At 47.2% G+C, this 13,801-nt stretch overlaps 1 protein-coding gene across 1 annotated transcript in view; it reads left to right on the forward strand.

Moving 5' to 3' along the window:
* Positions 1-3,137: 3,137 nt before the first annotated feature.
* LOC147333279 (MBT domain-containing protein 1-like) overlaps positions 3,138-13,801 on the forward strand; it is a 14,055-nt gene continuing 3,391 nt past the window's right edge. Inside the window, exons 1-18 of the mRNA XM_086290359.1 lie at positions 3,138-3,257; positions 4,238-4,472; positions 4,556-4,689; positions 5,954-6,065; positions 6,558-6,637; positions 7,107-7,224; positions 7,841-7,975; positions 8,113-8,201; positions 8,282-8,380; positions 8,723-8,858; positions 8,969-9,024; positions 9,677-9,781; positions 9,861-10,008; positions 10,521-10,603; positions 11,368-11,605; positions 11,680-11,751; positions 12,179-12,367; positions 12,765-13,801. The exon at positions 12,765-13,801 is cut by the window's right edge and continues 3,391 nt beyond it. Coding sequence (XP_086146485.1) covers positions 3,237-3,257; positions 4,238-4,472; positions 4,556-4,689; positions 5,954-6,065; positions 6,558-6,637; positions 7,107-7,224; positions 7,841-7,975; positions 8,113-8,201; positions 8,282-8,380; positions 8,723-8,858; positions 8,969-9,024; positions 9,677-9,781; positions 9,861-10,008; positions 10,521-10,603; positions 11,368-11,605; positions 11,680-11,751; positions 12,179-12,367; positions 12,765-12,871 — 2,157 coding nt within the window. The 5' untranslated portion in view covers positions 3,138-3,236 and the 3' untranslated portion in view covers positions 12,872-13,801. The remainder of the gene's footprint in view (positions 3,258-4,237; positions 4,473-4,555; positions 4,690-5,953; positions 6,066-6,557; positions 6,638-7,106; positions 7,225-7,840; positions 7,976-8,112; positions 8,202-8,281; positions 8,381-8,722; positions 8,859-8,968; positions 9,025-9,676; positions 9,782-9,860; positions 10,009-10,520; positions 10,604-11,367; positions 11,606-11,679; positions 11,752-12,178; positions 12,368-12,764) is intronic.

Raw genomic sequence — 13,801 nt, forward strand, 5'->3', positions numbered from 1 at the left:
GCAGCCTGAAAATGCTAACTGCTAACTGGTTCTCATACTGTGATTTTCTGCTCTGAGCAGTTAAAGCACTTTATACAACATGCCTCTTTCCTGTGTTCAGATTCAGAATCAGAAAGACTTTATTTATCCCCAAGCGGCAATTAAGATACAACAGAGCAGCATGATGTTAAAGATAAGGACAGGGCACAAACAGGCAATAAGAGTGAGATAATAAATACACAGAATATACACAGTTTTAAAATTAAAGTGACTGAAAGGTGAATAAATAACTGTAAGTGAGTAAAGAGTTGGTAGTATAAGAAGAGTGTAGTTTCTGTTTCTGGTGGGGGAAATGTTCTTATCGGCTGGAGTTAAAAAAGCAGAGCTGCTTTAGGGACAAAGGTGGCGCTCCTCCTCCTCTCAGTCCTGCAGGAAATGCAGTGGAGGCGTCGCCCAGAGGGGAGCCACTGAAATGTGAGGTGAAGAATGTGAGAGGGGTCGTTGATGATTTTGGCTGCCTGTCTGAGGACCTGTTGGCTGAAAACCTGCCAGAGTTCTGACAGGCCGATGACTGTAGAGCACACTGATGCAGTGTGCTGCAGTCTGTTCCTGTATGAAGGCTGAGGGAGTGGAACCAGCAGGTGATGGACAAGGTCATGGTGCTTTCCAGGAAGGCATCGTAAAAAGTCATCATGATGGGTGTGCTAACTCCTAAGGAGGTGTAGCCGTTGGTGGCACCTCCTGAGAATCTCCTCTGTGTTGGCAGAGAATTTCAGGAGGTTGTCAAAGATGGTTCCCAGGTATTTGTGCTCCTCAACTACCTCCACTGGCTTCCCGTGGATGGTGGTGGTGACTGAAGCAGCCAGATCTCTCTGCCTACTGGAGAAGGTCACCACCATCTCTTTGGTTTTGCTCACGTTCAGTTCAAGTTTGGAGCTGTCACACCACTCTACAAACTCGTAGTCCGTGGTGTTGTGAGGGCCTGACAGCAGTGACAGGAGAACTGTGTCGTCAGCATATTTAACCAGGTGACAAACAGTCAGAGCTCTGTTGAGTCAACCATCCCTTTAACGTTAACTAGTAATGACTTCATGAACTTCTTCACAAATAAAATTTTTATCATTAGAGAAAAAATTACCAGTAATCATCCCACAGATGTAATATTATCTACAGCTACTCTTAGTACCATTGATGTTAAGTTAGACTCTTTTTCTCTAATTGATCTTTCTGAGTTAACTTCAATAATTACTTCCTCCAAACCATCAACCTGTCTTTTAGACCCCATTCCTACAAAACTGCTCAAAGAAGTCCTGCCATTAATTAATTCTTCGATCTTAAATATGATCAACCTATCTCTAATGATCGGCTATGTACCACAGGCCTTCAAGCTGGCTGTAGTTAAACCTTTACTCAAAAAGCATCTCTAGACCCAGCAGTCTTAGCTAATTATAGGCCAATCTCCAACCTTCCTTTATATCAAACATCCTTGAAAGAGTAGTTGTCAAACAGCTAACAGATCATCTGCAGAGGTTTATTTGAAGAGTTTCAGTCAGGTTTCAGAGCTCATCACAGCACAGAAACAGCTTTAGTGAAGGTTACAAATGATCTTCTTATGGCCTCTGACAGTGGACTCATCTCTGTGCTTGTCCTGCTAGACCTCAGTGCAGCGTTCCATACTGTCGACCATAATATCCTATTAGAGCGATTAGAACATGCTGTAGGTATTACAGGTACTGCACTGCAGTGGTTTGTATCATATCTATCTAATAGACTCCAGTTTGTGCATGTAAATGGAGAGTCCTCTTCACACACTGAGGTTAATTATGGAGTTCCACAGGGTTCAGTGCTAGGACCAATTCTGTTTACATTATACATGCTTCCCTTAGGCAGCATCATTAGAAGACATAGCATACATTTACACTGCTATGCAGATGACACCCAGCTCTATCTGTCCATGAAGCCAGATAACACACACCAATGAGTTAAACTGCAGGAATGTCTTAAAGACATAAAGACCTGGATGGCCGCTAACTTTCTGCTTCTTAATTCAGATCAAACTGAGGTTATTGTACTCGGCCCTGAAAAGCTTAGAAATATGGTATCTAAGCAGATTCTTACTCTGGATGGCATTACCTTGGCCTCCAGTAACACTGTGAGGAACCTTGGAGTCATTTTTGACCAGGACATGTCCTTCAATGCACATATTAAACAAATATGTAAGACTGCGTTCTTCCATTTGTGCAACATCTCTAAAATTAGAAATATCCTGTCTCAGAGTGACGCTGAAAAACTAGTTCATGCATTTATTACTTCCAGGCTGGACGACTGTAATTCATTATTATCAGGAAGTCCTAAAAACTCCCTGAAAAGCCTTCAGCTGATCCAAAATGCTGCAGCAAGAGTCCTGACAGGGACTAGAAAGAGAGAGCAGATTTCTCCTGTTTTGGCTTCCTGTTAAATCCAGAATTCAAAATCCTGCTCCTCACATACAAGGTCTTAAATAATCAGGCCCCATCTTATCTTAATGACCTTGTAGTACCATATCACCCTATTAGAGCGCTTCGCTCTCGCTCTGCAGGCCTACTTGTTGTTCCTAGAGTATTTAAAAGTAGAATGGGAGGCAGAGCCTTCAGTTTTCAGGCCCCTCTTCTGTGGAACCAGCTTCCAGTTTGGATTCAGGAGACAGACACTATCTCTACTTTCAAGATTAGGCTTCAAACTTTCCTTTTTGCTAAAGCATATAGTTAGGGCTGGACCAGGTGACCCTGAATCCTCCCTTAGTGATGCTGCAATAGACGTAGGCTACCGGGGTTTCCCATGATGCACTGGGTGTTTCTTCTTCAGTCACTATGTGTTAACAGACCTCTCTGCACTGAATCATATCTGTTATTAACCTCTGTCTCTCTTCCACAGCATGTCTTTATCCTGTCTTCCTCCTCTCACCCCAACCAATCACAGCAGATGGCCCCGCCCCTCCCTGAGCCTGGTTCCGTTTATTTCTACACTTTGTTTGTTTTACCTGTTCGTATTTATCTCATTATTGGCGCTTCACCGTCAAACCAGCAGGGGTCCCTGGAGGACTCATCATTTCTTATTAAATAACACGAAGCAGGAGCCTCAGCCAATCAGCGTCAGCCTGTCGAGCGCCTGCGCAGCGAAGCAGTTGGTGTTTTGTTGACATGTCTGCCGCTGGTCTTTAATGATTGCTCCTGCGGGTTCTGCTGTCAGAGAGCGTACTCCTTTCACGACCCCACCTGATGGAAAACCCCAGAGACCTGGTGAGTCCCGGGGCTCCCCCGAGCCGCCCGGAAGCGGGTCTTCCTTCATTTTTAATGCTTGCTTTAGGGACTGCTTAAAAGCGACCGCGGACTGAGTGTTAAAGCAAAACTCCATTGAGAAATCGTTAAATTTAAGATACTTTCGTTCATTGACAGAAACACATGTTCAAACGCAAGATAATTTCATCAGTTGGTAACAAGGTCAACTCAGAGTTTAATTCTGTATCTATATAAAGACTGGAGTAGTTATGTAACCGGCCAAAACGTAGATTTATATTCACTTTACCTGTTATGGCCAAAATCTCGTGTCAGATCTCCTTTGAAAGTCCTTCGGTATTAGTTTTGCTGCTTGTTTCCAAAGACAAACATTGGACTGGATGTTGTCTATAAAAGTTTCATAAACCTGACAACATGTTTTTTAATTCGGCATGCATGTATTCCGGTAAACACGTTTTAATTAAATAAAAAGTAAACGTGTTTATCGTTTTTCTTTTTCCCGCTACATACTCGTACATTCAGAGCGCGGAGCGTCACCGTGGATCAGCACCGAAAAACGGCTTTTCCAGGAGCAGACTGCAGTGCTGCACAAATTTAATGCCGCCGAATTTAATGCTGGCAGAGGGGGCGGGGGGTGCACAGGTTTAACCCCGCAGTCGGGGCTCAGAGTGAGCGGAAGTGAGGGGAATCCTGGAGGTGACCCGGTGTTGTGGCTTCTGTCTTTGTGCTGTCAGTCAGCCTCTCTGTGCTGCAGCGCTGCAGGAGCTCCAAACCCACTGCTGCGACGTGATGATGGGTAGAGGTCAGAGGATGGACCAGAGAAGGAATATTCATGACCTTCACAGATCTTTGTTGTTACAACCTGAGAACATTTAATAAAATATTTGTGGTTACGATTGTGTTTCTGTGGATTAAATACAGTTTTAATGGGGTCAATGGCTTTTTGGGGGTCTTTGTGACTTTAGACTGTCTTCCGTCCTCAGGTGGAGCGTCAGTCCCGGAAGCGGCGGGACTCGTTCGGAATGCTGGACGGTCTGGATGAGGACCGGAGCAGCTGCAGCACCGAGTCCAGCGGGGGGAGCGGCGCCTCTAGTCCCGAGGACAGCGAGGACGAAGAGTTAGGAGGAGGGGTCACTCAGCTAAACCCCTCCTCTTCACTGACGCTCATCAAGACCAACGGTCAGGTGTACACGTACCCCGACGGGAAGGCCGGCATGGGTCAGTTCACGTCTAGAATCAGGACCTGGTTTTCTGAGTCGGTCGATCTGCGTCCTCAGTTGCTCTCTCTCTGCTCTCCTCAGCGACCTGTGAGATGTGCGGCATGGTCGGCGTCAGAGACGCCTTCTACAGCAAAACCAAACGTTTCTGCAGCGTCTCGTGCTCCAGGAGCTACTCATCCAACTCCAAGAAGGCCAGCATCCTCGCCAGGCTGCAGGTAACGGGGGTGTAGGAACACATAGCATACATTTACACTGCTATGCTGATGACACCCAGCTCTATCTGTCCATGAAGCCAGATAACACACACCAATGAGTTAAACTGCAGGAATGTCTTAAAGACATAAAGACCTGGATGGCCGCTAACTTTCTGCTTCTTAATTCAGATCAAACTGAGGTTATTGTACTCGGCCCTGAAAAGCTTAGAAATATGGTATCTAAGCAGATTCTTACTCTGGATGGCATTACCTTGGCCTCCAGTAACGCTGTGAGGAACCTTGGAGTCATTTTTGACCAGGACATGTCCTTCAACGCACATATTAAACAAATATGTAAGACTGCTTTCTTCCATTTGTGCAACATCTCTAAAATTAGAAATATCCTGTCTCAGAGTGACGCTGAAAAACTAGTTCATGCATTTATTACTTCCAGGCTGGACGACTGTAATTCATTATTATCAGGATGTCCAAAAAACTCCCTGAAAAGCCTTCAGCTGATCCAAAATGCTGCAGCAAGAGTCCTGACAGGGACTAGAAAGAGAGAGCAGATTTCTCCTGTTTTGGCTTCCTGTTAAATCCAGAATTCAAAATCCTGCTCCTCACATACAAGGTCTTAAATAATCAGGCCCCATCTTATCTTAATGACCTTGTAGTACCATATCACCCTATTAGAGCACTTCGCTCTCGCTCTGCAGGCCTACTTGTTGTTCCTAGAGTATTTAAAAGTAGAATGGGAGGCAGAGCCTTCAGTTTTCAGGCCCCTCTTCTGTGGAACCAGCTTCCAGTTTGGATTCAGGAGACAGACACTATCTCTACTTTCAAGATTAGGCTTCAAACTTTCCTTTTTGCTAAAGCATATAGTTAGGGCTGGACCAGGTGACCCTGAATCCTCCCTTAGTTATGCTGCAATAGACATAGGCTACCGGGGTTTCCCATGATGCACTGGGTGTTTCTTCTTCAGTCACTGTGTGTTAACAGACCTCTCTGCACTGAATCATATCTGTTATTAATCTCTGTCTCTCTTCCACAGCATGTCTTTATCCTGTCTTCCTTCTCTCACCCCAACCAATCACAGCAGATGGCCCCGCCCCTCCCTGAGTCTGGTTCCGTTTATTTCTACACTTTGTTTGTTTTACCTGTTCGTATTTATCTCATTATTGGCGCTTCACCGTCAAACCAGCAGGGGTCCCTGGGTGTAGGAACACTTTGCCTTGAACTTTTCTGATGTTAGGTGTGACGGGCTCCGTGTGTCTGTGTTTGTCAGGGAAAGCCTCCTACCAAGAAAGCCAAGGTTCTGCAGAAGCAGCCTCTGATGACCAAACTCGCCGCCTACGCTCAGCAGCAGGCCAACCAGCAGGGCGGGGTCAAGAAGAGCGGTGAGTTCAGCAGCGCTGACACGTCCACGCTGGGACTGAAATCGACTTTCTCATTGGTTACATGTTAAACACAAACACGGTCAGATTGTAGGTGTGGCTCATCTTCTAGTCCCTCCCCCTTTAAAATAACTTTCTTTTGATTGGCTGCAAAGTATTTGAAGAGCAGGTGGGTGGGGCTTCTGTCTGCTCCATGTGACATCATACTGATCCATGATGAGAAAAAACAGTTTCAACATGAGGGTTCGGCGTGTCTGGCGAGTGCACACGCACCGAGCTTGTGTTTAACACGTACGGCAGGAAATGAGAACGAAGCGGTCGCTCTTCTCAAAGAGTAATAAATACGAGCTGATTTTTAAATCGTACATCGGATGAACTCTGCTCTGCATCAGTTCTCAGAGGAGTTGAATCTTTCCTGCCGTTGTGCCACTGAGCACTTCTTGATGAACGTGTCAGGTTTCTCTTTGCACATCACGCCTTCTGTTTTCTTCGCAGTGTCCATGGAGTTGTTCGACTGGGGTCGTTACCTTGGAGACGGAGATGTAATGGGAGCGCCGGTTAGCTGTTTCCAACATGTGGGTACAAGCAGAGTCCTTCTCACCGTTATGATGAAGCTCCCTGTGAACAGTGTTCAGTTGATACTAGCACGACGAAACGAGTTCACTGCGTTAATCATCAGAAAGAAGCTCCTCCCCCTGGCTACAGAGTCACCAGCGTTTGTGAGATTCAAACACGAGGTCAAAGGTCAAACATTGCAGCTTTAACCCTGCGCAGTTTTCACTGATTCACGCTTGGATCACCAGGGCTCTCGTGAAGCGTGTCACGTACGCAGATGATGTTGTGCGTCTTACCTTTGAATTGACAGACAGGAAACCAGCTCAGACGACCTCGCCGCTGCTTACTTCAGAGTTTGTGTGAATTTGTTTGAGCTGTAAAACAGGACGTGTGTCTCGCTCGGGGTCGATCTCAGACCTCGGGAATAAGAAACTGGCGCCGTGCGTGCGGTCGGATGTTTCGTTAATTTTATTTTTGTGTGTTTGTCAGGTCCCGATGGGAAATTCGTGGGGAGGCATCAGCGAAGGCATCCGGGTCGAGGTGCCGAACACTGACAGCGGGCTGCCCATGAAGGTTTACTGGATCGCTGGCATCATCAAACTGGCTGGTACACATGTACACACACACACACTCTATCACAGGGGTGTCAAACTCAGATACACAGTGGGCCAAAATTCAAAACTGGAACCAAGTCGCGGGCTAACGTTAATATTTATTGAAATATATTTATTCCTCCAGATATAAGAATGAATCTTTTCTTATGGACTAAAACAAGTTTTGCTGAAAAACTGAATATGGAACAAGCAAAGGTTTCATACTAAACAATATATACATTAGCTGTATGATACCAGTAGGCCAGCTCTAATAGTCATTTGGTATGGCTTCGCGGGCCAAATGTAATTAGGCTGCGGGCCAAATTTGGCCCGCGGGCCAGAGTTTGACACCTGTGCTCTAACATAACATTAAATTGACCTTAATTTAACGTAAATCTTGAGTTTGCATTTTGTTCAGATGAGATGGAAATATTTGTTGGGCTCCTGCAGAGTTTGAACCATCTGGGTGATGAAACTAATTTGTGCGTGTGTGTGTGTGTGTGTGTGTGTGTGCGTGTGTGTGTGTGTGTGTGTGTGTGTGCGTGTGTGTGTGTGTGTGCGTGCGTGTGCGTGCGTGTGTGTGTGCGTGTGTGTGTGTGTGTGTGTGTGCGTGTGTGCGTGCACGTGCAGGTTTTAAGGCTTTGCTGAGATACGAGGGCTTCGACTGCGACTCTACACGAGACTTCTGGTTGAATCTGTGCGTGCCAGACATCCACCCGGTGGGCTGGTGTGCTGCTGGAGGGAAACCTCTGGTCCCCCCTCAGTGTAAGGGTCACTTCCTGTCTGCAGATTTGTCCTCAGACCTCAGATCAGTTTCACAGTCCTGAGTAATCAGGTTCACAGGAACAAATAGACTTCTTTTTAGGCTGTAAACTTATATCTCTGTGTGTGTGTGTTCTCAGCCATCCTGCACCGCTTCTCCAACTGGAAAACGTTCCTGATCAAGAGACTCACGGGCTCCAAAACTCTGCCGCCAGACTTCGCGTCCAAGGTGACGTAGAAAACGCACGTAATCCATTTTTTAAATAACCTTCGTCCTGAAACTGAGTTTGAACTCAGGTGTCTGTTCAGGTGCAGGAGAGCATGCAGTTCCCCTTCAAGAAACAGATGAGGGTGGAGGTGGTGGATAAGACTCACCTGTGCCGGACTCGAGTGGCTCTGGTGGAACAGGTGAGTCACAGTAAACTAAGCATCTCTGGGCGGCAGATCAAATGTCTCTTTGCCAGAGTCGTTGTTTATGAGTATTTGTGTATTTTAAATAACTTTTTATGTCAAATTACCTGGAAACACTCAAAGCTGCAGGACCAGAGGCTCAGCAGCGCATTTTAATCGTACATTTGTGTAGTTTCTCAAAACAAATAACATCTAAAGGAATAAATCAGTAGACCAGTGACGGAGCCCTGAGGTGCTCCACCCACCGCCTCTGATACAGCTGTTGATCTATCTCTTCTGCTTATCCAGTTTATTAGTATTATTTGCGTGAATGTTATCCTGACGTTTGCGTCGTCGCAGGTGATCGGCGGTCGTCTCCGGCTCGTGTACGAGGAGTGCGACGATGGGACCGACGACTTCTGGTGTCACATGTACAGCCCTCTGATCCACAGCATCGGATGGTCGCGATCCATTGGACACCGCTTCAAACGATCCGGTGGGTCAGGTGATTCGATCCCAGGCCACCAGACTCCATGTAGAAAACAGTGAATTTAAGCCAGCGTGTAACATGAGGATGAAGAACATGTACTGTGTGATTGTTCCCAGATGTGTCGAAGAAATTGGACGGTCAGATGGACGCACCTGGACAGCTGTTTGCCAAAGTGAGCTTCACCCGACGTCGCCTCTGGCTTCGCTACATCCGCTGACACCTGAGTTACCTGATTGTAATCTGGTCCCACCTGTGGAGTTTGGCTCCTCATGGACATAAAATCAATTTATATCAATTTTGCATTTATGTAGGCTTTAATTTTAACATGTTTCTAATTATAAGTCAGAAGGTCTTTTATTTCATTCAAAATATTTCCTGAAGGGTTTTCGTCCACTGTTGGCGATTCTATGAGTCACGCCCACTCAGCATATTTCCTACAGTGCTAACTGTGTGACACAGTGATGTTTCACTAACAGTCATGGTTATCTAAGTAATAATGATGTTACTGATGTATTCAATTCAGTTTTATTTATTTAGCACCAAATAAGAACAACAGTCGCCTGCAGCTGCTCAATAACACAGAGAGAAGAGGAAAAGCCACAATAAGATAACGTCACATGAGCGAGCGCTTTGGCGACAGTGGGAAGGAAAAACTGCCTTTTAAAAGGAAGGAGGAACCAGGCTTTGGGGGGTAGTCCGTCTGCGGTGACCTTGGGTTGAGGGGAGGGCGACGGGACAAAGACGCTGTGGAGGAGAACCAGAGATGAACGATTGTCCTGCAGCTTGGAGGAACAGGAATGAGATTTATCCTGTTTTTCCTGAAGGTGAAGGAAGTGGATCAGAGCGGCCGCTGGTTCGAAGATGGGATGAAGCTGGAGGCCATTGACCCTCTGAATCTGTCTGCAATCTGCGTGGCCACAGTGAGGAAGGTAATAGCGAGCTGAGCGCTCACTCTGAAACCGGCTGCTCCGCCCTCCGGCTCCATCTAACCTGTCGCCTCCTCCTCAGGTCCTGGCAGACGGGTACCTGATGATCGGCATAGACGGCTCGGAGGCGGCCGATGGCTCGGACTGGTTCTGCTATCACTCCACGTCTCCCTCCATCTTCCCCGCTGGCTTCTGTGAGATTAACAACATCGAGCTGACGCCGCCCAGAGGTAGGAGTGCCTTTGAAAGGCAGCGGCACGCAGCTGTGGGAGCAGCTTTAACCTGCAGCTGTCGTTAACGCTGCCCCAGCCTCATTTCCAGCCTCGTCCCTGCACACAGATCCCTCCAGATTCTCCCTTTCAATGATACGATGTTGTGAAGGGTGGAGTGCCCACTCCGGGTCAGGGACGAGACCCTGAAACTCCTCCCAAGTGGAGGAGTTTAAGTGTCTCGGGGTCTTGTTCACGAGTGATGGGAGCCGGAGATCGACGGGCAGACTGGTGCCGCAGCATAGTAAAGAATAAAGTTCCTCACTATGAGCATTATTCTGAAGATATTTGCAGAACCGTGTTTTTTTTTGGTCATATTTATGTCTCAGGAAACATTTGAAAACGTGTTTTGTTCTTTGGGGAGTTCACTCCATTCTCAAAGCGTCGCAGCTTTCACGGAGCTGTGGTCGTGTTGTTGAAACTGCCCTGTAGTGTGCACTGTGATCAAACTGATCCTGTCTTTGTGTGTCCAGGTTACTCCAGTCTGCCCTTCAGATGGTTTGAATATCTGAAGGAGAGCAAGTCTGTGGCTGCACCGGTGAACCTGTTCAACAGGGTGAGGCTCAAACGGGCTGAAGTCAGCAGTGATTCATCAGCATGATGACTTAATGCAGTCTGAGCAGCTCTGGGAGTAGATGTAGAAACATAGAGCAGACATGTTGAACTAAAATTATTAGAAAGACTCCCAGGACGATGTCACGGCTCAGTCCAGAGCGCATGAAGTGTTTTTTGGCTCAGTGGTTAGAGGCGGAGCTTCATCGTCTACACTCACTTACAGCAGACCATCGTCATCGTAGAGGTGACTCTAGTTAAATATATGGAAGGTAAATTAACCAAAGATATCATTAAAGAAAGAATTGGAGGTCCAGCAACAGAACACGCACCAGGTTGGTGTCTGATGCGTTTATTGTTGTTTGAATGAAAACAAATCTGTCCCAAAAACGCCGTCTGCAGCAGGTCTGACACTGATGTGAGCTGATTAGAGGTTTGTGTCCGCTCAGCTTCTCACTGCACACAGGCTGTCATCTGTAACTTTAACTCACAGCAAACAGACGTTTCCATGTTGCTGATGCACAGAATTATAAACAGTTTGAATAAAAAGCAGTTTGGTAATTTTTCTGCATGAAGACTTTGCATATCTAACGTTTATATTTCTGAGTATTTTAGGACTGCAGGGTTTGTTTGTGTGGAGGGAACCGAGTGAAAGTTTCAATTTTGCCTTTTTAGTTTGTTTTTCTTGGCAAATGAACCGAAACGGCGACTAGAAACAAAGAAACGCCCACGTGTTAACGGCCGCGTCATGTCCGTGTCCTCCATCAGGACGTCCCCAACCACGGGTTCCGCCCCGGTATGAAGCTGGAGGCCGTCGACCTCATGGAGCCGCGGCTCGTCTGCGTCGCCACCGTCACGCGCATCGTCCACCGGTTGCTACGGATACACTTTGACGGCTGGGAGGACGAGTACGACCAGTGGGTGGACTGCGAGTCGCCCGACCTGTACCCGGTGGGCTGGTGTCAGCTGACCGGCTACCAGCTGCAGCCTCCGGCTGTTAACGCAGGTAAGTCCCACCTGATCTGTAGTTTCCGTGGTGACAAGGACGGGTAAACTGGTGTGTTTTTTTGTTTGTTTCAGGCTCCAGAGACCTGCAGTCAGCAGCATCCAGACAGAGGAAGAAGTCTCAGCAGTACAAAGGACAAAAGAAAAGTGAGGCGGCGTCTCTTTAAATCGCTGAGTAACAAACGTGCCGCGGTGCAGCCTTCAGGACGCTGCGTGTTAAACTGCTGCTTAGTAATAAACAATGCTCCGCCTCCCTGTAGCGTTCTTACATTAGAGGCGTTCTTCAGTCACACCCACAGAGACCAACATTTACATCGTTACATTCTCCTAACGATGTCAGTAACAGGAAACACTGAGCAGCTGCAGCCACAGACCCAAACTATCATAGACCAACAAAAACAAAACGTGTGCTGATGTGACTTAAAAAAAAGAAAAAGACGAAACAGACCAAAAAACAGTTTTCATTTCAGTCGCGACAGAAAGAGGAGAAACGGTGAAAGGGCGGAGCAGGAGGAGCTGCATGAGCACGTGATTGTTGTACTGTCTCTTTAACAAAACCTGTTTGGTCTCCCAGAGAGGAAGCTGCCCATCGCTAAGCGACCCGTCAGCCTCTCCGGCACCATGGTAACAGGTGTCCCCAGGAGCCTATCGGGAGACGAGAACGAGACTCCGCCTGATTACCCGTCACCCCCTCCTCCGGCCTCCGCGGCCCAGCCGCCCTCTGCCAACCTGGAGAGCAGCCCCCGCACTGAGGGGGGGGCAGGTATGCACTCGTGCAGCCTTCTTTCATTTCTGTGGTTTTTACAAATCTGGGCGTCATGAAAACTCATTAAAACACAGATGAACAGCGCGGTGTGTGTGACGCATTCGCCGCGTCGTCAAACATCCCAAACTAAACATGAAGCCTCAGCCAGCGGCAGCAACGAGCCGTGTGTCTCTGCAGTCGGCCACGTGGGTGCGGAGCACGCTCGTCTTTACAGCGTGGCTTCGGTTCATTGAGGTTTGCATGCACGTGTTGAGGAAGATGTTGTTTTGGTGCATCCTCGCAGTCTGACGTCCACTTTAGGCAAAAAGCTGTTTTCTCTCGTTCGCCGCGTCGCCTCCGTGATGCTCTTTAATGTGGTGATGGCCTGAGTGCTGCATCGTCTGTGTTTCTGCAGGAGTCAGAGAGGAGAATGCCAGAGCGCCCGAGTTATCTTCTCACAGGACTGAAGCAGAAACACACAGATCCTCCGCAGACTTCCTCAGCAGCCGGGACCAGCAGTAGGCCTCCTCCATCCTGCTTCCCCTCCCACAAATATGTGAAATCGTCTACTGGTGACCTCCAACATTGGACCACTCCTCCTAACCTTTCATTTAAAGAACTCTGTGTTCTTTAGCTGTGTTTGGTGTACTGCCATCTGAAAATTGAACCCTGCTAGAGAAGAAGACGCCGCAGGACAGTTAAAACAACAAACAGCTTTTATATGACAATTTTTCCAACGCCCAGATCTCCACTGTTTGTAGTTGTTCGTGTTCTAACGTTAAAACTACTGATGTAGTCATAAAAACACTGTTTCAGTGTGAGCGGCTGGAGTAACGAGGATGCCAAGGAAGAAAGATCACTTCTTGAAGCTCCGCCCACAGGTTTGCAGCATTTATTTTTACGGTAAAACGGAGCATCGGTCACGATAGACGCTGAAGCAGACAATCCACCGAGCTGCTGGAAGGATCAGCCAAACGTGACGTTTTCTCAAAGCTTTCTTTGTTTTGATGATTTTAAAATGTGTTTGAGTTTCATCGAGACGGCTAAACGTCCAATCACAGCCACAGCTTCACAGGATCGTTGGGTTTATTTCAGCCTGTGCTGAATCCACACGGCCCAGGTAAAGACTGCAGAGTTAGCACAAGCCAGCGTGGCGTTAATGGAAGATGTAGCGGTCTGCAGTAACGCTCGGTCCTGGATTCATTACTGCTCTGTTTATTTCCATCACCATGTTTTTATGGTGTTACATTAGCTTTGCATGATTCAGAGTTCATAATAACTCTTCTTTATCTTATGCACCATCTCAGTTCCTCCTCTCTCTGATACAAGCTGTTTTAGCCCCACCCCCTTTTGACACGACGTTCTTTGATTGGCTGCCCCTCTCTGTGACATCACACAGATCCAAACGTAGAAAAAACTGAGTTTACAGCCTTGGCCAAAGGCACTGTTGAC

This window comes from Aulonocara sp. 'chitande type north' Nkhata Bay, linkage group LG4 (genome assembly GCF_057382095.1).
Source record: "Aulonocara sp. 'chitande type north' Nkhata Bay isolate Kocher_YH1m ecotype deep benthic linkage group LG4, A_spYH_male_GT1.1, whole genome shotgun sequence".
Classification (NCBI taxonomy): Eukaryota; Metazoa; Chordata; class Actinopteri; order Cichliformes; family Cichlidae; genus Aulonocara; species Aulonocara sp. 'chitande type north' Nkhata Bay.